This window comes from Lissotriton vulgaris, chromosome 7, assembly GCF_964263255.1.
Source record: "Lissotriton vulgaris chromosome 7, aLisVul1.2, whole genome shotgun sequence".
Classification (NCBI taxonomy): domain Eukaryota; kingdom Metazoa; phylum Chordata; class Amphibia; order Caudata; family Salamandridae; genus Lissotriton; species Lissotriton vulgaris.
Window position 1 is genome coordinate 502,977,966 of NC_141695.1, and position 25,120 is coordinate 503,003,085.

Sequence of the window (25,120 nt, forward strand, 5' to 3'; positions counted from 1 at the left end):
TGACGGCCAACGGTCGTCACGAGCGCTACCTCCCCAGTGCTGCGCACGACCATTGGACGTCCATTCAGCACTAGTTCCAATGGACAGCGCAGCACTGGGGGGGGGATATTTGCGAAGCAGCTAAGGTGTTAAGGATGACTTAAATGCAATTAAAAGGATAGTTTGGACCTGGCAAGTAGGTTAACTTGTCAGGTCGAAATGGCAGTTTAAAACTGTGCATACATGTTCTGCAGTGGCAAGCCTGAGACAGGTTTAAATGGCTACAGAAGTGGGTGGCACAATTAGTGCTCCAGACCCACTTGTAGCATTTAATTTACAGGCCCTGTTCACATATAGTGCACTTTACTAGTAAATTATAAGTAAAGTAAATATGCTAATTTTGGTTAAGGCAATGTTACCATGTTTTAAGTACAGAGCATATGCCCTTTAGTACTGGTTAGCAGTGGTAAAGTGTCCAGAGTCCTAGAGTCAACGTAAACAAATACAGCAAAAAGGAGAGGAGGAGGCAAAATGTTTTGGGGGTTACCCTGGAGAAAGTGCCAATTCAAGCATCATTCAAACATGGTTGATAGCCATGTTAGAATGGTAAATTAAAATAAAAAAATAAAAAAAATGTGTGTGAATTGCAAAAAAGAAAGTGAGGGCCAGTCACATTTTGAAGTTGCTGACCCTCAAAAACAAAACAGGGCTAGCATGATGGCTTTGGCACAGATTTAGCTCATAATGTGTAATTCAGTGAAGCACATAGACTGTCCAGTAATCACTACAGATGTAGACCATGAATGCCCATTCACAATCTAGGTCAGCACCAATCCCTGTAGGGTCTCTTCTGTGAGAGGCTACATTTGAGCAGATTCTAGGTTCAGCTAGACAGTAGTTCTGCATGCTCAGCCCTCCTACTCATGTGCTTACATGTTTGTGTATAACAAGCCCAGAACTTCTTATCCTGCCTGCCCAGCTGCAGACCTTATCTTAAAAGGCAAACACTAACAGTTAGCACTCTAAATCCATTTCAACCAAATTTACCCTGAAGGAGACCCAGTTAATGAGACCCCTTCACTGTAATAGTCCAAATGTGGGCAGTCAAAAAATGAAAAATAAAGGGTGATTAAATGTGCGGAACACATTTACTGCACTGACCTATTTTCTCTGAGATTGAACAGTAACACTTCCTATTCCTGTGAAGTGCTATGAAGTCTGTGCATGAAGTAAAGAGCAAACATTGGAAACAAACATTAGTCTTGATTTGTAAACCATTGCTTGTTGTTGATTACATTAAGGGGCAAGGCGTGATGCAGTTGGGAGAGAGCGAGAGAGAGACAGAGGCCAACCAATGGTAGGTAAGTCCAGAGGAGAGAGAGGGAGAGATAGAACAAAGAGAAAGAGAGTAAATGAGCAGCATGGAAATGAACCAGAGTGAGGGAAAATATAAAGACTAAGCAGAGAGAGAGTGAAGACCTAAAGCAAGGCAGTCATGTCAGAGGAGAAACATGCATGGAGGCATGGTGAGTCCTTGGGGGGAATAGAGATAAAGAGAGACTGAGTCAGAGGCAGGGTACAGAGGTAAACAAGCATTGGCTTAGCTAATAGGTCTCGCCTTTGGGAACTTATAAGTATTTAGTTATGCAGCACAATATCCTTTGTGCAACAACATCAACTGTTGCATGGGTAAACACTTATAAGGTCCCAAAGACGAGACCTATTGGCTATGCCAATGCTTGTTTTTAAATTGCGCATAGACATTCACTAGGAATAAGACGTATAGAATAGGAATTTCCCAGAGCCAATTTTAACCACACCACCACCTCTCCCTTCAACCCGCATGGAAGGGCATTCAAATGCGCCATGGTAAACGCCAGGCCAGGATGAAGTAAAAAGATACCCGCTTGAGTTCCGCTTTTGGAGGCTTGCTGTGTACTGCAGTGCCCGCTCAGCAAGGAGCAAGCCAGATGATGAAACATGCCACCTAAGTGGGTGAGGGTGATTACATCCCAAGAAAGGGACCAACCTTTTGGTAGGTTCACCCCTAAACTTTTTGCTTTTAAAAGTGACCTGCTGTTAGTTTTTTTTGGTGTGCGCACTCTGAGTGCATGTGGGGAGACTGGTCTGTCCTCCCATGGGAATGCATGGGGGATATGTGTGTCCATGGTAGTTCCTGATGTGTGGGGAGTGCAGGGGCGAGTTTGGTATGTGCGAACTCGTGAGATTAAATGCTGAGCAATGGTGTGCGCAGATTTAATGTGCCTAGTGTAGAAGTGCCAATTCTAGAAGTTGGCATGTCTGTGCAGTGAATGTGAATTAACTGTCTGGCTTCTGATTGGCTGGAGCTGGTTGGTGTGCCTGGCTCCAGGAGTCAGGATCGGTGTGCCCGGTAATGAATGGGGCGATCTGCATGTTGATGGCAGAGAGGAGTGTACCTGGGACCTGAATAGGGCTGGGCCTTCCCTCCACAATGCTGGCTCCGCCCCCTGTGGTGCGCCTGATGTCCCTAGCCTGCACTGTGAACAGGAAGGGGCTGAGCACAACAAAGTGCTCCAAAACCAGTTGCATCTGGTTTTCCCTTAACCCTGTGCTAGGAGACAAAGGATACAGGTGTATAAAAAGGGGTTGTGACCCAATGAAAAGTGTTCTCACTGATCCTATCTTGAGGGGGGCCTGCTGCTGCTGGGCGCCAGGAGGTCCCACCACTGGGGACTGCCTCCCTGCCTGGAGTGCCCTGTGAGCTGGCCCCTGGGCCCAGCCTTTTCCCCCCTGACTTCCTTCCAAGACTTTCCTGTGACTTTTGTTCTCCAGGCACCTGAAAAGCGCTGGACTTTGTTGCTAGGAGCGCTGTTATTTAAGTTTCCAGGAGGAGAGAGGAATGCGGAGACTCTGCAGCATAAAGCTGCAGCCTATTTTGAGGGAATCCCGACGTAGGGATTCCCCCGCCCTTGTGCACTCCAAGCGGGTGCCCACCCCGCAGAATTGACGCTTGTTTGGCTGTTCTGGTTCAGCAGGTGCCCACCCTGCATTGTGGACACATTGGCTTTGCATTCGTGTCTTCCTTGGCAGGAGCCTGCTCTGCTTTTTGCCGCTGATTGTTGGTGTGAATCGCGGGTGCCCACCCCGCTAGTTTTCAACCTTGGACCTGCGTGGGTACCTACCCCGTGACTTTGCCCCCATTTCTGCATTGACTTACACGGGTGCCCAACCCGTGTCTCACCGCCGCGGCCCGAGCCGCGAGAGGAATCCCCTCCGGGCCGCTGCCTAGCGTGACCCGGAAGTGAAGGGGAAGAACCGTAAGCAGGCGGGTTGACCCGCGGGACTCCCGGGCTAGTGGAGAGCCCTGCGTGTACCTGGGAGTGGAGCCTGGGCCTGGCGGGAGCCTACTCACCCTACAGATTGCCATTCCTGCACCCTAGTGTTGTCAGATGAGCCCCGCAGCGTGGAGCCTATCCCGCGCTGGGGATTGCACCTGCCGCAAGAGTCAGGCGGGAGCCAGAAAACTACGGAGACTCCCCTCTGTGGCTTGAGGGAGACCACCTGAAGAGGAGACGGCCCCGGTGCAGGAATACCTGAGACAGCCTTGGTGAGTGAGGCAGGGCTGAGGGGGGCGCCGTGAGGAAAGTGTTGTGCCTAATCGAGGCACAAGGCAATTGGCCCCTCAGAGCGGCCCCGTCTTGCAGCAGGCCGCTCCAACGGTGGGCAGAGTTAGTTCCTGGGCACCAGTCCGCCCCCCGTTCTGGGCAAATTATCTATTTTAGAGCCCTCGGGTTGCTCCACCTAGGGTACAGCTGTTTGTTTGTAGAGCCTGTGCGTGGCTCCAATGTTGAGGGGCATTTTTGCTTTCAAGAGTCTCCCGAGAGGGGCTCCCAGGAACAGTTGTGCCCATATGTACTTTGGGGGCATATGTTGTTTAAAGGGCCCGGTGAGGTCCTCAGGGGTCCGTGCTACCCCAGCCTACGCACCCGTATTACAGGAGCCAGTGTGCTTCAGGGGACATGATCTCCAGAGCCTAGAAGGCTCCAACATTTGCCGCAATTTGTTTAAAGGGTACTGAGAGCCCTTACAGTATTTTTTCCTACCTCACAGCTGCCCAGCAAGTAGTGGGCAGCTGCACCGTTTAGGTTTCTTATTTTAAGGGGACATGTTCTTTGGGATTCCACAGCTGCCCAGCAAGTAGTGGGCAGCTGCTACATTTAGGCCCTAAACTCTTACACACTCTTCTTTTGGCTGCCTGCGCAGCCTGCCCTGACACTGTTGGACAAAGGGCATTTGAGCCCCACGGAAGGCCAGTTGACCTGGGGTCAGTATCTAATGTGATTCTTGCGCAAGGTGATTGGTGATTTGTGTTACATTGACAATCACCTAATGTGATTTATGTGTAATGTGCAATGCCTTTATGCCTGTGATACCTCTAACTGTGTTTTCATGCTTAGGAGGTTGGTTTGCCTAGTATAGTTTATACTAGTGAGGTTATGTGTCCCTGCGTGATCTATGCCTATGGTGATTAGTATTGCGTAGTGTGTACCTACCTTTTACCACTGGTTACTGGTTGTGTTCTACAATTGTTATTTTGTGCTACAGTTATTCTAAGTGCTATTTCTACTAGGTGCTGATTCTGACAGTGGCCCACGTGGCCCTGTCATGTGTATATAATCCCCTGTAAATACTTGCCAGTGCCAGTTGGCACAGTGTATCTGCGTGATTATGATCTAATGTGTTTATGGAAATACAAAAGCTATTTTTTATATATATAACCTTTGTGTGGAGTCCCTTTTTGTGGTGTGCCTAGTGTGTTGCTGCTGTGTGTGTGGGTTGGCAAACGCTTAAAACATTGCCTCTGGGATAAACCTGACTTCTCGTGCCAAGCTACAAAGGGGGTGGGCAGGGGTTATCTTGGCGTGTTACTCCCTTGCCCTGACTAGAGTAGTGGTTTCTGCCTGGCTTTGGCACAAGCCTTAGCCAACCAGAATCACATACAGTGGCATGGAGAAACAGCACACTACACTTATTTATGGATTTATCTCTGGTGAAGATGTGCGCTGGACCATGTAAAAGATTTCCTCTTTTTCCTCTTCTTGGTTATTCAATTATACCTGTTAATGGACATGTTGCTGTACATGTGGGAGACAACAATATCAGTATTGGCCATCAAGCAGTTAACTGCACTAGATGCCGTCAGCCTCACAATTTAGCACGGGACTCACAGTTTGAAATCAGTTTAAACACTCACTCCAACAAATGTCGCACCTGGTGATAAGGGCTGTAACTTATCACTAGGCTCTAGCCCTTAAACCGGTTGTGGCTCTTCAGTTCATTACTGCATAAGGGACCAATTCAGCACACACTAGTTAATGGACGCAAAGGTTCAACCGTCTTCAAGAATAATACATTTCCATACTTGATCTCAACAGCTGTCTCCACTATGCATGCAGTGCAAAAATGTATCCGCTGCTGAGAACTGTCACAACCTGCAAACTCTCCTCATGGAAAGGCACACTGGTGCAATAAGGTGTTGGGTCAAATGAAAATAGGAAGTGCACTTTTTGGATGAAAAGCTCTGAACATACATTTGAACTTTGAAGGTGCAAGACAGCAGGAGAATTAGGAATTGAGGGCAACATTGGGTGTTCGGGCCATGGTGGATGTAAACTGTCTAAACACTACAGCCTGCTGTGCAAAGCTCCTTCTGCATCGGCACTGAGCATTAGGATTGGCCATGGCAAATGCGTTTGCCATAGGAGAGGTCTAAATAATGAAGTATTGGTGAAGCTAGTGTTTGCGTCTGGATTTGAGGTGGGAGCTATAGTGGCGACAGCGTCCGCATTTCAGTTGGTGAAGGTGGAAGTGTTGTGGCGAGCCTTGTGGTCATATTGTTTATACCACTCTTTTTTCGGGCAGAAGAGAAGTGTGTTATACGATGCTGTGTGTAGTGGCCTGTAAAATAATGTGGTGTGTAGTGGCTTGTGAAATGATGATGTGCATGGTTCTGGCCACCCCCTCCTAGTGGACTGTTCTACCTTTGCGCAGCTCGGGCTCCCAATCGGTGACGATGAGTGGAGAGTGCTTCCTGTGGTGGATGAGCCAAAGGGACAACATCTGCATGCTCTGCTGCGAGTTGCTGAGCTCCAACAGCTTCTTCTCCAGCGCTACGGGTTAGATGACGGTTTCCCTCTTATAGTTGTTATCTGTCTGTGTCCCAATTTCCCCTTTCATCTGAGTGGCCACGCCCGCACTGCGGCTGATTGATACCAGCCAGAGACATCCTTGCACACAGCAGCTGCTCCACAATAGCAGATGCAGAGTTTATCAGAAGAACCAGACTGAGTCTACAGAGGGTTAAACAGGCCGCCAGAAGAACCTGGATCGGTAACAACCTATTGGCCCTATCTTAGCACAAGATGGTGTCTCCAAAAGGACAATCATGTTACCTCACCTCTCTCTCATACCCAACCCAGCACACATCAGGCAACACGTCAAGAACTGCTTAGCATTAAGAGTTCTTGGTTTTATAGGCCCAAGCATATATTGGGGAAAACCATACTACAAATCCCATCATGCCTTGTGCTGCTGCCTGCAAAAAAATGGCCTTAAGCTAGGGACGGAATGTTCAGTCATAGTACAGCTTGGGGGTATTCAAAAGGGCCTGGAAACAGCCACAGCACCACTGCTTGAACGCAAAGCCTCGGAACCCCACCAGGTGCTTTAAATACTATTGTCTGCATGGAATGGCTCCAGCAACAGAATTTAAAGATGATGGCGGCATGTGGAGAAGTGTGAGGCTAGAAAAGGACACAGCTGGTGGGCAGGAAGGAGTTGAAGGGACAGAGGACCCGGGGGGTGGGAACTGGGACCATAGCACAAGGGACAACGTTTCAGGTGGGGCTTGAGCCCAGAAACAAGGGGGGAATGTGAAGAGAGATTAGAACAGAGACCAAAAGAGCAAGTGCCAGCCCGTTGGCAGAGAGAGATGGGACCCGGGGACGGTCGAGGCCCAAAGGAGAGAGTAGGACAGGAAAGAGAGCGAGTATGCCCCTCGGTGAGGCATGAAAGAAGGTGAGGAGCAGTATGAGATGAGACCACAGTACTGAGGAGAGTGACACAGAGTCATCTTCAGCTCCGCAAGCTTGGCCGTCTTGCGACATTGTGGGAGAGACCAGTCCGGCGCTAAGGCAGAGCGGGAGGAGCGAGAGGGAGGGAGTAAAGTGATGGGTGGGGCGCATTGTGCCTACCTGCAACCGTGGCTCCTTTTGGAACGGCCAATCCGGACTGGATCACGGCTTGTTTCTATAACACGCCTCGTGAAGATAAGAAAGTGCTTCACGGCAGCCTTGGAGCAAGTGATCCAGTTCGGAGGGGCCTTCCCAAAAGGTGAAAGGACGGCAACAACAAAAACTAATTTCCAATAGCAGGGCACCGTTTAGCATAAACAGTGCCACCAGCTAACGGAAATGAGGGGCGGGGCTACAAGCCTCCTTCTGAAATCCCTCTCTCACAATATCTCTCACCAGCGAGCAACGCATGCGCTGCAATGCTAGGCGAGACCTAAAAAGAGACAAGCTAGAAGGAGTAAAGCAATGACAGAGGAGACTGAAGACGTGGCGGCGGGGTGCAGGAGCAAGGCCATTGATTAAAGGAAAAAGGAAAGCTGGCGCACAGGGGAAAGAGAGAAGGGTACAAGGTATGTGTGCAGCGGCACAAAGGAAAAAGAAAGCCATGTGCTTCTATCGAGTGATATCTGTCAACTGTAATTGACTGATAATTGTGAAATGGTGTAGTAACATGCAGATACAAATATTTCTGGAAAGATATAAATCATCCAATTGAAAGATGGCAAAACCACAATTCTCCAGATGGAGAACAATGTCAAAAACAGGAAGGAAGAAATCAAATGAGGTGTATGTAAGGGAAATAGAAAGAAAGTGGCAGACCTACAGCTTATAAAAAGAAAATATATTAGTATTGGTAACAATGCGCCTGCCCCATGCGGCTAAAGCTGCCTGCAGCAAGACTACAAAAATGAATTACTATCGTTAATAGATTAAAGTAGTATTATCATTTGTCCAATTCATTAGCATTTCCAGTAATTACTGTGACTGCCTCGCTCCAGGTCATTAGGGACACTGTCACCACTCCTGAACTTTCCACCAACAAATCATTAATTTCAGGTGTGTTAGTCTTATTAGTTCAATAGAAGCAAAACAAGAGTACATCCAGAATTCATTAGTCCAAAACACAAAAGTACACAAAAGTCCTGGACCGTAAACAGTCTCTGTAATGACCTGGAGGAAGGTGGTCATCCTACCAGTAATAATTACATTTGTCTGCGACATACTTTCTCTTGTATAAAAAACAGCAAACATAGCTTTAAAAAATACAAGCAGCAAAAAATCAAGTTATAGTCACAGTCACTTTCTGAGTAAAACATGCATAGCATCCACAAAAGGAGAGCTGCTCTGAGCTACCTTGAGTGGACAGTAGCTCTATGGAAAGATCTCATTATCTGTGGATATACAGTTAAGCCACACTCTCCTCCTTCAGTGGAATGAGGTGTGAAAAATAATTCTTCTTGAGTAAATGCAGTTCCTGTAGCAAGTGTTTTCTGAATAATCCGAGGCTGGAGATTTCATTCTGGAAGCGATTCAATCACACAGTCCGCATGCAGATTGCTACAACCTGTGTATTCTGATTATGTCCTCACAACAAAATGTATATCTGGCAGATGAATACAGAAGGGCAAACTATCTGAATTGAATGCAAAATCTATTTTTCTGTTTTTCAGTAACCGCAAAACAGTGGAATCTGTAAATAAATTATATTTTATGAAACTTGACCTGCATGCTTCTTGGATATGGACCGAATTAATGTACAACTTTATCTAGACCCTTCTGATTGGAAATTGGTGTTAAAAATCTGCACTCAGTGTGGATCATGGGCAGTCAAGAAGGCAGTGCATTGTACTGCAACATTTATATAGCACTTGCTAACCCTATGTGGGCACTGAATCACTTACCGACATGGGCAGCATGCTACATCATATCCACCGCAATGACCAACTGTTTAATTAGTACGGCACCATTGTTTTTGTTAGGATGTTACACAGCTCCAAAAAACGCTGGTAAACGAACGTCAAATATGAAACATATCAACATATGAAATAAAAAGTGTTATTTTGCAAATGCTACCACCATACAGGAGTGGTGGACTTTGCACCCAGCTTGGCTCGCACATTTGGTGTCATCACAGCCATGCTCTCCACCCTCCGCTGGCTTCCCATCGAGGCAAGATCTTTCTAGAAAACTACCTGTATCACCCACAAAGCTTTGCACTCCTCCTCTCCTCGCTACCTAGCGAATAAACTGAAACTCTCTGAAGGCTCTAGACCATCACGTAATGCGGACAATTTACTGCTGGAACCTCCCACTTTCAAGAAGGAAAGATCGATGGCCAAATCCTTTTCAGGCAACGCAGTGAGAATCAGGAACTCACTTCCGCCTCAGCTCCTGACCACCACCTCCTCCCAGGCCTTCAAAACTGACCTCAAAGTTCTCCTCCTTCAAAGACACTTCCAAATTTAATTCACACCCTCTCTATTACCTTAAGGAAGACCTTCCATTATAGTGAATCCTTTTCTCCATGACCTTGGAAGTGCCTTCCCAGTGTGTTCTGCCATTTATTGCAGTATTATCCTTCTACCTGTGTTTGGTACTCTTTTGTAACATGCACACGTCACTTTTCTCCTGTAACACACTGTTTGCTACCTCTTACATTTTGTTTGCTTTTGGTACTTGCACAAGTGCCACCATTGCCTACGTAACGTTTGTTCTTGTGTTTGAGTGTCTGCCATATATTGCAGTACTATACCTCTACTTGTACTTTGTACGCTTTTGTAACCTGCACACGTCACTTTTTCCTCCTGTAATGCACTGTTGGCTACCTCTTGTATTTTGTTTGCTCACAATTGTCACTTTTGCCTCATGTAACTTAACGTTTGCTTTTGTATTTTGTTCACTTGTAATGTTCTCCTCATGTATCAATTCTGTTCCTTAAATGAAGCGCTCTGACACCTTCGGGTAAAGTCTGCGCTATATTAAAACGCATAAAATAAATAAATAAAATCACAGGCTGTGTTGTGTGGCAAGATATGCTTCTCCACTATGCTATTGTTCCTATGTTGGCAGCGAATGATGCACAGCTCCTGCCCCATATTCAGGTCTTTGAGCAATTAGATTCAGTTGTGTCCACTCCACTTAATCACATCATACCAGTAACATCACAAATGGAACGTGCTAAAATGTCAACTTGTCGTGTTTTGATCTAAAAATCTTAAAATTGCTCTGCTTAGGAGCTCCATAAAAGGGGACACTGACCTGAGACATATTATAGTGGATGAGGTTCTTTTGGAGTTCCCTAGAGTTTGAACATTCACAGACAAGTTGCTGCGACTCCACAAAGGAGTTACACTGTGTGCAAGTGGGTGCTCTGGTTTCAATACTCTATCCGATCTGATCTACTATTACTGCAGTACATGGAGTGGACGATATCAATCTCATAAGCTTGGTCCAGGCTGAAGAGGTATGTGAAAGAAATATGTTGAGTCACACATGCTACAATTGTTGTTAGCAAGAAGCGCACGTAAGCAGATTAACAACTGTATGCATGGCATTCATCCTTTTTATCCCGCCACCCTCTCATTATTACCCTTTCTTTGAATTTTTAGTTTTAGTTAGGCTAACTAGGAGGTTCTTACACAAATGCATATAGCTACAGAATCCTCACTGATGAGTAACAGTGCCACTCAGATCAAATGAGCCTCAAGCTAAAAAGTAGTGTATTGGTTAGATAGTACATATGTTTTAAATTTAACATAGATTAAGATGTGCATTCATTGGCACATACACTGTATGAGATACCTCCCTAAGCTCCTAAACGCGAGCGGCGTGGAGTCTAGCATATTTACCGAAGTACAATGCCCACAGAAACTGTTGAACATGGCGCTGCACTTAGCGCCCTTTTCTATTTCATAAATAATCTGTATAATGTCATCTGTTGTAATTGCTATGTCACTGCTGTTTAATGGCAAAATGGTTTAAAACTTCGTTTTTTGGATGCTACTTTTAGTTTTTTTGTCCTTCTTTTATTATATGGTCATTGGATCAGAAATTCTCTAGAATTGGTTAAATTGTAATAATAATTGTCCCTTGTTCAAAAAAGACAATATGCACTTGACATTAGGTAACGATACTTGTACCTCTTGATGAACTGCCGATTAAATATTGAATACTTAAGAAAGTTGAATAATTTATCATATCATTCTGTGTCTGATGCTATATTTTTTGGGTTAAGCATAATCCCTTTTCTGGTTCACCCAAGAAAACACCACCAAATATTAGGCATAATCTGCCTGCTATGGATTTTTTCAGAAACCTATTAGGAGAGATACGTGCCATGCTGTGCTAAATTTTATTAGGTGTGCTTCGGATTAGAAATCGTTGTGAGCTGGTTTAAACTTTAATTGAGGCCTGTTTTAAAAGAAATTTACCTTTGCCTGAATTTTTGTAATATTTATTCAATGTAATTTCAAATGCGTTTACTGTTGATTGCTATTCTTATACTGAATTATATTTACGTTTTGTGTCATATGTTTTTTATGGCATTTTGCCGAAATAAAGATGCAATGATGAGGCTCCAAGTATTAAGATGCGTCCATAATCAACACCATGATGTGCCGTGTTATAACTATGCAATAAATGTCTGCATGCTATTGAAGTCTAAAACAGAACTATCTGCACATCTTCAGGCTTTGTCCTCTATGGACGAATTCAGAAACCTTGATCGTGATATTGAAGGTTCTGCAAAACGTTGGAAAAAGTTTGTAGAATCTGAATGCCCTGAAAAGGAGAAGTTTCCTCAAGAATGGAAGAACAAGACTGCTCTCCAGAGGCTGTGCATGATGAGAGCCATTCGGCCAGATCGTATGACATATGCCATGCGGTGAGTACTAACGCTACAGTAAATCAACAATTTGAAACAATTATTGGGAATGGTATTTTCGATACAACGAGGGTAATGCCGTGTAAATTCCAACAATCTTATTGTTACATGGGGCGCACGGTGGGGCGTGATATTGAAAGTGTTATCTGGCCCCCTGCGCACTGGGAGGTAAGGTCAAGTCTAGCGGTTAGCTTACATCCCCTCTTTCACTGATGTTGAAGAGATAGGAAGAAAAGAAAGAAGGAAGAAGAGACCCTAGGGGTGGGGGAGGTATGGGGGGTGGTGCAAATCAGTCAGAAGATTCTTTGCTAGTAATGGCGTGTAGTCTTTTTATGGGGGTTTTAGGGTGATCAGGAGTTTGTCCAGAGCGCTCCACATGTCCCCTCCAGAGTGGTGGCATGGCGAGTGGTACGTAGCTATATTATCTGCCCCTCTTAAGAAGGTGATCCAGTTGAGCCAGCCGTTGGAGGTGGCCTTCCCGTCCTTCCAATTTGTGAGGATTGTTTTCACTGCTGCAGTTAGGAGTAGGTCGATCAGGTCTCTGTCCTCTTTCGCTTTGGGTTTGGGGGCTATAGCTGTCGCAATGAGCTCTGTGATGTTACCTTGCATGCGGTGGCCAGTCACGTCGGATATGAATTGTCTGATTTTGCCCCATAAGACTCTGACTTTGGAGCAATTGAGGATCAGTTGTTTTAGGTCTCCCTTCTCTCTGTGGCTGTTCCAGCACGTGTCATTTTCTCTAATACCGGCTGCGGCTAGACGGGCTGGAGTCCAGAGCAACCTGTGAAGCAGCCAGTATTTCGTTTGAGCTAGCTGTGGGGTAACCTTATAGGTCTACTTTATAACTGAGAGTGTCTCTTCAGTCACTGATGAGATTAGGCACTCTTACATTCATCCATCCACTGATGTATTCCTGCGTTAACCCTTTTACCCCTCTACAGCAAAACAGACTCAAAAACGCAACTAACCTATGAAATATAAATTAAAAGAATATAAGTTGAAAAAGAAAACATCCCACCACTTAAACTTGGCAAGCACATTCTTGCAACACAGAAATAAAAAAAACTGCAGTGGATGACCGTCTTGCAGTGGTATTTTACGTAGAGTCTCATTGTTTTCAAGTTTCAATATAGCTGCCACATTTAAAAGTATAGTGTCCATCTTGGAGCCAAAAACACATTTCAAAATGGGCAGTTAATAAACTTCGCACTGGGCAGCCATCTTTGATTGCAAAATTGTATGGTGCATTACTGTTGTAATGATCAAGAAATTAGTTCAACAGATAACGCACATATCTTACTAATATTCACATCTGTAGTGGTTTGTCATCTCTTACTCGCCCCCTTTTTTTTTAGAGGAAATATAACATTTTGATCAAATAACCAAATGTATTAGGAATTAAGTGCTCAAGATTCATGGACCGAAATCGATACTGATGCCAATAAATGGAAAATAAAATATATGTTATATTATGAGTTCGTTAAAAATAAATAAAGTGATATATGGGTCGGAAGGCTCGTACACGCAAAAGTGCAAATTCTCCAGTATTTGGGGTGTCTTTCATAGATTCACATGCCTGAATCATTCCCCGTCGTCGGAGTGGGAGTCCCACGGTACATAAAAAAGCAATAAAATGCCATAATAACATAGGAAAAACCAGTAATTCCCAACCAGGAAGTAAAGTAGCCAAAGCTACAGGAGAAAAAACTTCCACACTCATGACTATCCTAGTCATTTTGTATAGTCCAAACTACAGCCAATCAGGCGACAGCACCCACCAGAAGGTTCTCCCCAGAGGCTCAGGCTCTCAGATTTTCTACTGCACGTCGTGTGAAGGGAGTCCCCCTGAGCTCTGCTCAGTTTTCTTCTTATTCCAGTTTGGATTCTTCTTTTCAAGTATGTCTTCTAAGAAATCTTTATTTAGAGCTTGTGACTCTTGGGGTAAGCTCCGGCTTTTTAAGGAGGATCCCCACAAAAAGTGCATATACTGCCTTTATACTGATCATCAGGTCAAGGACTGTAAAATTTGTAGAACCTTTCCTCAAAAGACCTTTAGGGATAGAGAGGGTCGCCTGCTTTTGTGGCTACAAAGGCTTAAGAATTTAGATAATCCAGCATCTGAGGTAGGCAGTATTGCCTCTGGTTCTACTTCAACCTCCAGGAAGAGGCCTGTGACTGAGGGGTTAACATCCCCTGAGGCTAAGGTGGCTAAGAAATGTCTGCCATCTAAGTGGTGTGACAAGCCTTCTACTAGCAAGGCTACTCCCCCAGTCAAGGAGAAGGTGAAACCATCTACACCCCCTCAAAAAGCTTCCAGAAAATTGCCTCTGACCTCTGAGAGAAAGTTGCCTCAGATTCCTCCACTGTCGTCAACGGCGCCATCTTCAACTCCTTCGTCGACGAGGATCTCCATCGACGCTACATCTACGTCGACGGTAACATTTTCATCTCCTAAGCCTCATATGATCATATCGACGGCGGCTTCTTGCCTACTATGGTCTATGTTTCTGTCAGACCTCTCTCGTCGACGGCGCTGCTTTCTTCTGCCGTCGTCGCCGCATCATCGTCGACTCATCTGAAGAAGATCCCGTCGACGAGAGTGTCGACGACATCTTCGTCGATACCTTCTCTTCCGTCGACGAAGAAGTTGTCGTCGGCGGGCTCGTCGGCGAGCTCCACTCCGTCGATGACGATTCCATCATCGATGAAGATAATCCCGTCGACGAAATCCGTCCCGTCGACGAAGTCTGTCCCGTCGACGAAGTCCGTCCCGTCGACGAAGTCTGTCTCGTCGACGAAGTCCTTCCCATCAACGAAGTCTGTCCCGTCGACGAAGTCTGTTCCGTCGTCGAAGTCTGTTCCGTCGACGAAGTCTGTTCCGTCGACGAAGTCTATATCGCCGACGACACCAACACCGTCGACGGACCCTTCATTGTCCACATCGACGATGACCTCGTCTACAGCTAAATCCACTGTAACGAATCCGTCAGTGGTGCCAACGTCGACACTGCAATTATCCTCTTGCACCGCTTTACAGGTCTGGTCACCTTCTACGGTTTTTCTGACACCCAAATAATCTTTGCTTCAGAGGCGTGGGTCGACTGTGGAGCTCTCACCCCTGCATATTTCTCCACAAAAGGTACCTCTGCAGGTGCCTGATAAATTTCTGGATTCTGAACACAGCGAAGACGACTCAGACATTGGGGAAACCTTGGTACAGCAACTAGTCCGTCCGGGTTAAATATCAGGTACCAAGATGACGAACAGGATGATCAGCAATCACCTGAACATAGGCTGTCCCCTGTAACAGATGTCCCTGCCACGCAGGTGCCGATCGCTTTGCTCACCAAGCTCCAATACATGCTGGATGACTACTACAAACGGTTCCCACCATCAGAATCTACAGGCTCGGTGCCTCCTACACCAGCTACGGAAGCACCTATACCAAACGTTCGACCGCTAAAGTCACCTCCACCTTGGCCGTCCACTCAGCCTGAGGATCAACAGCTTTCAGATGAAGATGACCAGAGAGAGTAAGGCAAAGTGGATGATATGTCAGAGTGGGATGAATATCAGGTGCAAACTCCCTCTCCATCACCTCAGCCTACCTCGGACTCACCACCAGTAGACGTGGGTGGTTTCCACCTCTTGATGGAACGGGATACTAAGCGTTTCCATATTGATATGGAGCAAACAGAGCAAGAATGTTTTCTTTACGATTTTAAAGACCAGCCTAGAAAAAAAGGTCAAATCCATACCGATCATTGACTTTAGCTGGAAGGAGGGTATAAAGGTAATGTCTACTCCAGCATCCATTCCTCCGGTCTTGCTACGCATTGAGAAAAAGTACAAGGCTCTTGGAAAGTCACCTGCGTGTCTTATAGGACAACCGAAACTGGACTCAGTTATCATCCAGGCGGCGCAAAAGAGAGCTAGAAACCCTTCATCTCCAGTGGTAGCCCCACCGGACAGAGATGGCAGGCGCCTGGATGCCATTGGAAAACGAGTTTCAACGATGGCAGCTACCACAGTCCGGGCTGCTAATTCTTTGGCCATCCTAGGCAGGTATGACCGGCAGATGTGGTTGGACATAGCTCCGTACATGGACCTCCTTCCTGACCCTTCTAAATCTGAGGCGCTGAAGATCCTACAGGAAGGAAAAAGAATCTCAGAGGAGATTATTGATTCAGCGGTTGACGTCGCCTCAACTGGTTTCCGGCAGCTAGCTGGTGCTGTTGTCTTGAGTAGGCAGGGATGGCTGCGATCTACTTCTTTCCGTCAGGAGGTACAATCTAAGGTATTGTATATGCCTTATGATGGTGAATTCCGGTTTGGCCCGAAAGTTGAAGAAGTCTTACAAACAATAAAGAAGGATACAGAAACAGCGAAATCCTTGGGGACACTTCAATTTCGCAAGCCACCCTTTCGAGGAGTGAGAGGACGTGGATCGTTCTGAAACAGAGGTGGATACTCACAACAATCTTCCTACAGACAAGGAAATCAGCGCTACCAGACTCAGCGCTATCAAACCTATGGCCAGAGAAGAACTACTTATTCCCAGAACAAGGGAAAAACTACCTACCGCGGAAAGGACACGCGCCAATGAGACCCGTCACCTGCCACCACTACTACCCCACTCTCGAGAAAAAGTTGGGTGACAGATATCAAAATTTTACTCAAATTGGCTATCGATAACATCAGACAGGTGGGTCCTGGATATTATAGCCAAGGGCCACGCTCTAGAATTCGACCATTTTCCTCCGAATGTCCCCCCAAAAGGCCCACCTCCAGCTCACCTGGAGGAGCTATTTGCCCAGATCAATTTGATGCTACAGAAAGGAGCAATCGAGAGAGTACCTCAACATATGAGGGGAATAGGATTTTACTGCAGATTTTTCCATTTCAAGAAAAAGTCCGGAGAATGGCGTCCGATTCTAGATCTCCGTGCCCTAAACAAATATTTGAAAAAGTTAACATTCAGGATGTTGTCACTTCAGGAAGTACTGCATCTTCTAGCAGCGGGAGACTACATGACCACCTTGGATCTCCAAGATGCATACTTCCATATCCCAATCTTACGTCGCCACAGAAAATTCCTGCGATTCAGAGTGGCTGGCAGGATTACCAGTTCAAAGTACTTCCCTTCGGTCTTCGCTTGGCGCCAAGGGTATTTACAAAGGTCTTAGCCCCAGTGGCAGCTCACCTCCGGCTGGAGGGGATTCAAATATTTCCATATTTGGACGACTGCCTTATCAAGGCCAGTTCTTACAAAGAAGCAGAACACCATTTACAACGATGTCTGAACCTTTTTCAGTCCCTGGGTCTCTCCATCAACTTCAGCAAATCTCAGTTGATACCATCACAAAGACGGGCTTTCTGGGAGCAACCTTGGACACCCAGTTGCTCCAAGTCTTCATCTCGGACGAGAGGCAAGTCAAGATACAAAATATGGCCAAAAATCTGCTTTCAAGAAAGTCAGTTTCAGTTTGACAGTACAAGTCTTTTCTGGGGATGGTATCGTCATGCATTCCATTAATACCGAATTGCCGACTCAGGATGAGGCCTCTGCAGGAAGAACTGAGCTTACAGCGGCTACAGGTCTCCGTCCCTTTCGAGGATCTCATTCAGATCACACCTCACATGCGGAGGTCCCTCCTCTGGTGGAAGCAAAGAAAACATCTGCAACAGGGTTGCGCTTTCCTCCAGGATGCGCCAAGTTTGACAATCACCAAGGATACATCCCTCAAAGGCTGGGGAGCTCATCTTCAGGGCCTAACTATCAGCGGCAAGTGGAGCCCTCAACAAAGGCGTTGGCACATCAACCGGCTTGAGCTGAGAGCCATTTTCCTTGCACTCAAAGCATTTCGTGCAAACCTCCAGGATGCCAATATGTTGGTACGCACAGACAACACAACGAGCATGCATTATGTAAACAAGCAGGGAGGAACAAGATCACTTCTGCTTTCTCAAGAGGCCCAAAGGTTATGGACATGGTCAATACAACACAATATCAATCTTCAAGCATTGCATGTTCCTGGAACGGAGAACGTCTTGGTCAGACTATCTCAGCAGGACAACCGTACCCACTCACGAGTGGGAACTTCCTCAGCAGACCGTGGATCGGATATTTCAACTATGGGGTCACCCAGACCTAGACCTCTTTGCAACCAAGACCAACAGCAAATGCCGATTCTTCGCAAGCTGGCATCCCCACAAAGACTCTCAGGGGAATGTGTTTTCGATCGACTGGTCTCTGACATATGCATACGCCTTTCCACCAATTCCGCTAGTTCCCAGAGTCCTGCGGAAGATGAAGAGAGAGCCATGTCGGCTTATTCTAATTGCTCCCAGATGGCCTCGCCAGTACTGGTTCATGGAGCTCCTTCTCCTATCGGAGTGCAAGCCGATTCAGTTGAGTCCAATTCCGGATTTACTCTCCATTCAGGACGGACAGATTTGCCATCCGGATCCAACATCGCTGAAATTAGCGGCCTGGTGCCTGAGTACAGTGAGTTTGCCCTTCTAAACATCCCTGTGGATTGCAAGGAAGTGCTAGCCAAGGCAAGGGCACCTGCTACCATAAAGACCTACAGTCTTAAATGGAAACGTTTTTGTGTTTGGTGTCGTTCAGCTGGAATTCACCCCTTTTCAGCTAAACCAGAGGAGATCCTGCCTTTTTTCCTACATCTGGCTCGCTCAGGGTTATCTCATGCTACCCTAAAAGTTTTCCTGGCAGCGATTTCAAGATATCGGCAAGATGGGACCAATTCTCTTTACTCTACGAGAATAATACAGCAATTTTTTAAAGGCCTTTTTAGAATGTTCCTTCCAGTGCGTCGTCCACCTCCATCGTGGCATCTCAATGTAGTTTTGGCACAACTCATGCGACACCCATTCGAACCCATCCACAGAGCAGATCTGAAATTCCTTACGTGGAAGGTGTCACTTCTACTGGCCCTAACCTCCTCTAGGAGAGTCAGCGATATCCAGGCTTTTACTATTCTACATCCTTTCTTACAGTCACAAATGACTCTGTGGTGCTCCGCACCAATCCGAAATTCATTTCAAAAGTGCCTTCGGATTTCCATTTGAATGAACCGGTGGTTTTAAAGACATTTTTTCCTAACCCTCAAACACCTGCGGAAAAGGCATTGCATACTTTGGACATTAAAAGATGTCTAAAATTCTATTTGCAAAGAACATCTACATTGCGCAGGTCTGATCAACAATTTGTCACTTATGGGGCAATTTGTAAGGGACAGACAGTTTCTAAACAAACTATTGCAAGATGGATATCTGCAGCTATTGCATTTTGTCACGCACAAGCAGGAAGGCCTCTGCAAGCAGCTCCTAGAGAGCATTCTACAAGAGCAGTGTCTTCCTCTACGGCATTATTTGCTGGAGTTCCACTTCAGCACATCTGCAGAGCGGCAACCTGGGCCAGTCGCCATACTTTCACCAAACACTATTGTTTGGATGCAGCCAGCGAGACCGATGCTTCAGTGGGTCGAGCAGTTCTGTGGAATCTTTTCATCTAAGGTGAGCCTCTGTATCCCACCTCCTATTCCTGCTGTCAGACGCTTGTTATGTTTCTGGTATGCATATGTTCAAGTGATTGCGTTCCACTATGCTTTTACTGATGTTCTTTTACATATTGCATTGTTCTGTGCTTCTAGTATTGACAAGCTTATGCTGCCATTAGCGTCTGCTAGCACGGATATGTACTGCTTTCTACTCTGATTCAGGCATGTGAATCTATGAAAGACACCCCTAATACTGGAGAAGAACAATAGTTACTTACCTGTAATCTGTGGTTCTCCAGTACTGGTGTCTTTCATAGATTCACATGTAACCCGCCCACCTCCCATCAGAGGCTCCTAGGCTACATTGGTTTACCTTCACTCCTTGCGAGAAAATCTGAGAGCCTGAGCCTCTGGGGAGAACCTTCTGTTGGGTTCTGTCGCCTGATTGGCTGTAGTTTGGACTATACAAAATGACTCGGATAGTCATGAGTGTGGAAGTTTTTTCTCCTGTAGCTTTGGCTACTTTACTTCCTGGTTGGGAATTACTGGTTTTTCCTATGTTACTATGGCATTTTATTGCTTTTTTATGTACCGTGGGACTCCCACTCCGACGACGGGGAATGATTCAGGCATGTGAATCTATGATAGACACCAATACTGGAGAACCACAGATTACAGGTATGTAACTATTGTTCTTCAGTGTTAATACAAATATTTAGAAAATTACCTGAATCATTAAGTTATACATATCTGGTGACAGTAAAAAGTGTGGTTGTTGCACAATGAATCTGACAACGTTACAGCACGTTTTGGGATTCTGCATTTAAGGAGTCTTAGAGCTGACTCATGTTGTTCTAAAAACTGTCTAAGTGTGGTGCCATGTATTACAGGATCATTTTAGAATGTTATGTGGTCGAATGACTGCACCTTTTAGTACAGAGCTATAAAAAAGAAAACTGCTGAAAACCTTTGTAGTGGGTTGTTCTTAAAGACTCCTAATGTCAATTGAAAATACTTTCCCTCATTGAACTATGCTCTAAAAGGCTGCAGAATGGAAAATGAGGATCTCAAATTCAGGAAGTTTTTTTTAGAATGAACTAGAGGGGAGTACAGAGAAAATTGTCATTACACACACTTAAACGATAGTGACATCATTTGGCCTTTCACCTGATGAATTCAAAGCAATTATATAATTGAAGGGGATGTACAAAAGCCTACAGGAAGAATGTAAATGAATTAAATATGTGTAGTGAAAAAACGCAATTAGAGTTACATGTCTACAGGTCTACAAAACAAAAATCCACTCCTGCAAAACAACACTTCCTGATGCTATTCGCCTTAGCAGAGCGTTGAACAAACTCCTTAGATTACCTAGAGATGAACCCCTGTTCAACATATCTCCCCCTATTGATGTTAAGAGGTCAGTGGAAGAAAACTACCTAGAATTTGGGAAGAGCATTAGAGCAACCATAGACCAGATTGTCCCTATTAAAGAATTAAATAATTTACAGAAACTCACAGCTCCTTGGTGCAGTGCCGAGCTTAAGGAGTTACAAATGTTCTGTAGAATAGCAGAGAGGAAATGGCAGAGGTTTTATGAGGAAAAAGTTAACCCTAAAAGAAGCCAAATGGAAATATAAGACAGGGATTGCTAGAGCTAAAGAGTACTGCTACTCTCGCGCTATCTTGGATGCACCCAACGGCAGCAGAAATGTATTTAAAATAATGATAGAACTGTCTAAACCAGAATGCCCCAAAAATATTTTTCCTGCTTGTTAGAAATGGGGGTTTCTAGTTGACTGAGGTAGGTACCGTTGTCCAAATATGGGCCCTTGCTTCTAGTCAGGGTAAGGGGGATACACTTCTAAAATAATCCCTGCTCACCCCATTTGTCACTTGGCACAAGCAGACAGGCTTACCTCAGAGGCAGTGTGTGAAGTTTTTGTGCACACATACAGTATTACAGTGTAAACACTACAAATAGGCACCACACCAGTTTAGAAAAATAAGAATTATTTATCTAAACCAAAACAAGACCAAACAACAAAAATCCTCAATACAGTTATCAAGTTAGCCCCAAGAATCGATTATTTACTCAATTGAAGTTTGTAGCAACAAATAACTCCACCTGAAGTTATTACGACATCGTGACAGATACAAATCCCAAAGTACGGCGCCGACGCAAGGTGTACGGCGTCGGGCGCGGAGTCAAGCAGACCCACAAAGACCAGTACCTTGGAAACGATGAAAGCAAAGATGTTGCATGGCGTCGTGGAGGTGATGCTTTGTTGGTGCCGAGCGGTGTTGGTTCCTTACGACCCCAGGAGAGGTGAAGCCTTAGTTCCTTACTGCAGTGCAGAGTAGGTGAGACAACTGTTCCTTACTGTGTCGGGGAGGTGACGTCACGATGGTGGTGAGGCATCGGTTCCTTATGACGGTGCAGTGTTGATGGATTCAGGAGTCACCTATGTCGAGTATCGCCTTTGCGTTGATGAGGCACCGGCGTCAGTGAAGTTGAGGCTGCATTGTGCGGCGTGGCATCAGTAGGCGCCGGGCCTAGAGTGCAAGTCTAGTACGAGGGAAGAAGTAAGTGTGGTGTAGCATAGGTTTAGTTTTTTATTTCCCAAGAATCTAACCAAGATTTCTCTTAGGGTCTAATTAGCTCCGTGCCTTGGTTTTAGAATGAAGGAGGTCTGGTATCTCTGTCTCTGGATGTGATTTCCCTAGGGGAGCTTTGAAACACTGGAGCTGGATTCTCAGCGAGAGAAAGGATCGCTTCTCGATCAGTGCGTTAGCTGGAGGGACGACTTCCTTCCGCACTTGCTGTAGCGAGCTGCGTTTGGCAAGTAGATAGTTGAGCTGCTCCGAACCACCGTATGCTTGCTAGGGCACGTGTAGGCATATTTATACCTTGAAGGTGCCTAGTTTGACGTAAGGTCAGGCATAATAACGTCATCAAAGAATCCCAAGGGAATGGTAGTTCTTTGAAAACTCCATAATTTCTTGGACAAATCAATATTCAAGCAAGGGGATGTGCCTGACTGCTGAAGCCAAGTTTTCCAAGAAATCGTTATGGCTTTTTGGAACGAGTGGAAGTAGCCATGCCTGTATTTGGACTGCATGGGTTATGTCTAAATATGGTTATAATTTCTATGCCTATATAAGGGCAATGTGAATTGTATCTATATAAGGGCATGAATTGAGAGATTTCGCTCAGATCCTAAAACGCTGTACAACAATCTAACCTCTGTATTCTACTCTCAATAGTGCAAACTTGAAGCAGAGAAATGTATTAGAACAGCTTGAGAATTTAACAGAGGACAACTTCAGAGACTTGGCCATGACTATATCTTCTGGCTCTCCTCAAGACCCTTTACCTCATTGGATCTGGAAATAACTAGCGGATAAACTTTCCACAGCTATGGCACATCTGAACAGCGGGGTGGTTCCAGCACCTTGGACAACATCAATTGTTACTCCGCTCCCGAAAGAGCGATCTTTATATCCTTTTTCTCTAAGCAACTATAGACCAATATCTCTTTTACCATGTCCTGTGCAAATTATGTAAGGTTTCGTTAGTAAAACACTCCCTCACTATCCAGAAGCTAACCAGATTTTGGAGGAAGAGCAATTTGTGTTTCGTCCAGTTCACAAAACAGAAACTGCTCTGTTCACTGTTATGGATAAACCTAGAATGCTAGCAGACCAGGGTCATACAGTAATACTGATCTTATTAGATGTGTCTGCAGCTTTTGATACAGTCAGCCATAACATTCTCCTTCCAAGACTCTCCTCATTTGGAGTTGGTGACACAGTGGCAGCACTCCTGTCTGTCTGCGGAACAGCAGGATGTGTCCCTCCCTCCATTCTGTTCTGAATACAGGGCCATCAAACATGGTGTCCCACAAGGGTCATCAATAAGTCCCATACTCTTAAATATCTATATGTGCCCACTGATTTCACTCATCAAATCATACAAGGTTAATTTGGTTAACTATGCTCATGATACCCAATGAATATTGTCATTGAAAGGAGATCAATCACTGCCACTAGACACGTTTCATGAGTGCATGTATGAGATTGCAGTTTGGCTTAGATCCAACTTATTGTAGTTTAATGGAGATAAGGCAGAGATGCTATGCTGTCCACTGTCTAAGGTTCCAACCCCACTTCCACTCAACTTCTGACCTGTGTCATCACCTACGATTGTGGTGTCCTCGAGACAGGCAGAAACTTGGTGGTACTTTCTCACAGGAAGCTTAGCTTGGAAGCTCATGTCAATAAGACAGCAAGGATCTGCTTTTCCTTACTCAGATCACTTCGTAAGATTCTCCCATTGCTTCCTATTTCATCTAGAGTACTGGTGGTTGTACTGTGATTCTGGGCAGATTGGATAATTGCATTAGGAGCACCAAACTACCTAATCAAGCGGCTCCAGAGAGTTCAAGCAATGACAGCCAAATTGGCCCTGAATAGGCCGATAAGGTTCTTTGTTTCGCGATCTCTGAAAGATTTACATTTGCTGCCATTAAAGCAAAGAATAATGTTTCAGTTCCTCAGCTTTTTTTTAAAATCCTTTCATGGTACTGAACCAACCCTACTGCAGAAGAAACTAAAATGGCATGGCCCGATAGGTGCTTACACTCTTCCTCAGTCAAGATGGTCATTGTGACCAGATTCAGAAAAACTAGATTAGTTGGTCAAGCTTTCATGATTGAAGCAGCTCGACTAAGGCATGAGCTTTCAGCTGCCCTGAGATTCTTTGCTGATCTAATACACTTTAGGAAAGTGCTTAAAACCTGGCTCTTTCAAAAAAGTTAAATCGCGTTTCAGGATTTTAATCAAGTACGATGATGCGGAATACTGCCATACAGAGAGGCTTTTTCTCTCTTTTCACCAATGCGTAATACAGCACCTGCATACCTGTTAGGTGTCAGTGCGCTTAAATAAATAAATAAAATACCAGACAGCTAATTAGATGAAATTAAATCAAATGCTGAAGTCTTTCTATCATTTGAAATATCAGTAATTAAATTTAAATTAAATTACAGGCTGTTTCAAGCAGCATTAAAGCAGTAGTAAACGTAAGTTCTAGATACCCATATAACTCTGTTAATCTTTACTGTTCTTTTGCATTCGGAAGCCAAAGTCTGAAAACCTTACTTTTCTGCTACGCATACATGCACTATATGCCCAATAAATGCTATCACCATTTTCACAACTCAGGACCAATAACAAACAAGCAGTGACAACGTCGATAGGTTCCAGATCTAAAATGCTGCGCTTGACTGTGCTTTTAATCAATTACTTGCATTCACATTCATCAACACGCCTGGATCATAATCTTGGAATATTTTTTTAAATGATAAAAAAGATATTCTAAAATAGCCACAGATACACATACATCATGACATACTCTTTAGATAAGCCTGACGACTCTGTGCCAAGCTACTGGAGGGTGAGTGCAGGTTATCCTTTACTGGGTATCTAGCTAACCCTGACTAAAATTGTGGCTGCTATTTGGACAGGGTGCATACCTCTGCCAACCAGAAACCCCATTTCTAACCACATTTAAGTCACAGGTGAATTAAATATGTCAAATGGGCATAAGCCAATTAAAC

The 25,120-nt window shown here is 45.0% G+C and overlaps 1 protein-coding gene across 1 annotated transcript in view; it reads left to right on the top strand.

Annotated features, from left to right (window-relative positions):
• Positions 1–25,120, top strand: part of DNAH9 (dynein axonemal heavy chain 9) — a 1,435,662-nt gene that overhangs the window by 1,051,794 nt on the left and 358,748 nt on the right. Inside the window, exon 60 of the mRNA XM_086930591.1 lies at positions 11,783–11,976. Within this exon, the coding sequence (XP_086786717.1) occupies positions 11,783–11,976 (194 nt within the window). The remainder of the gene's footprint in view (positions 1–11,782; positions 11,977–25,120) is intronic.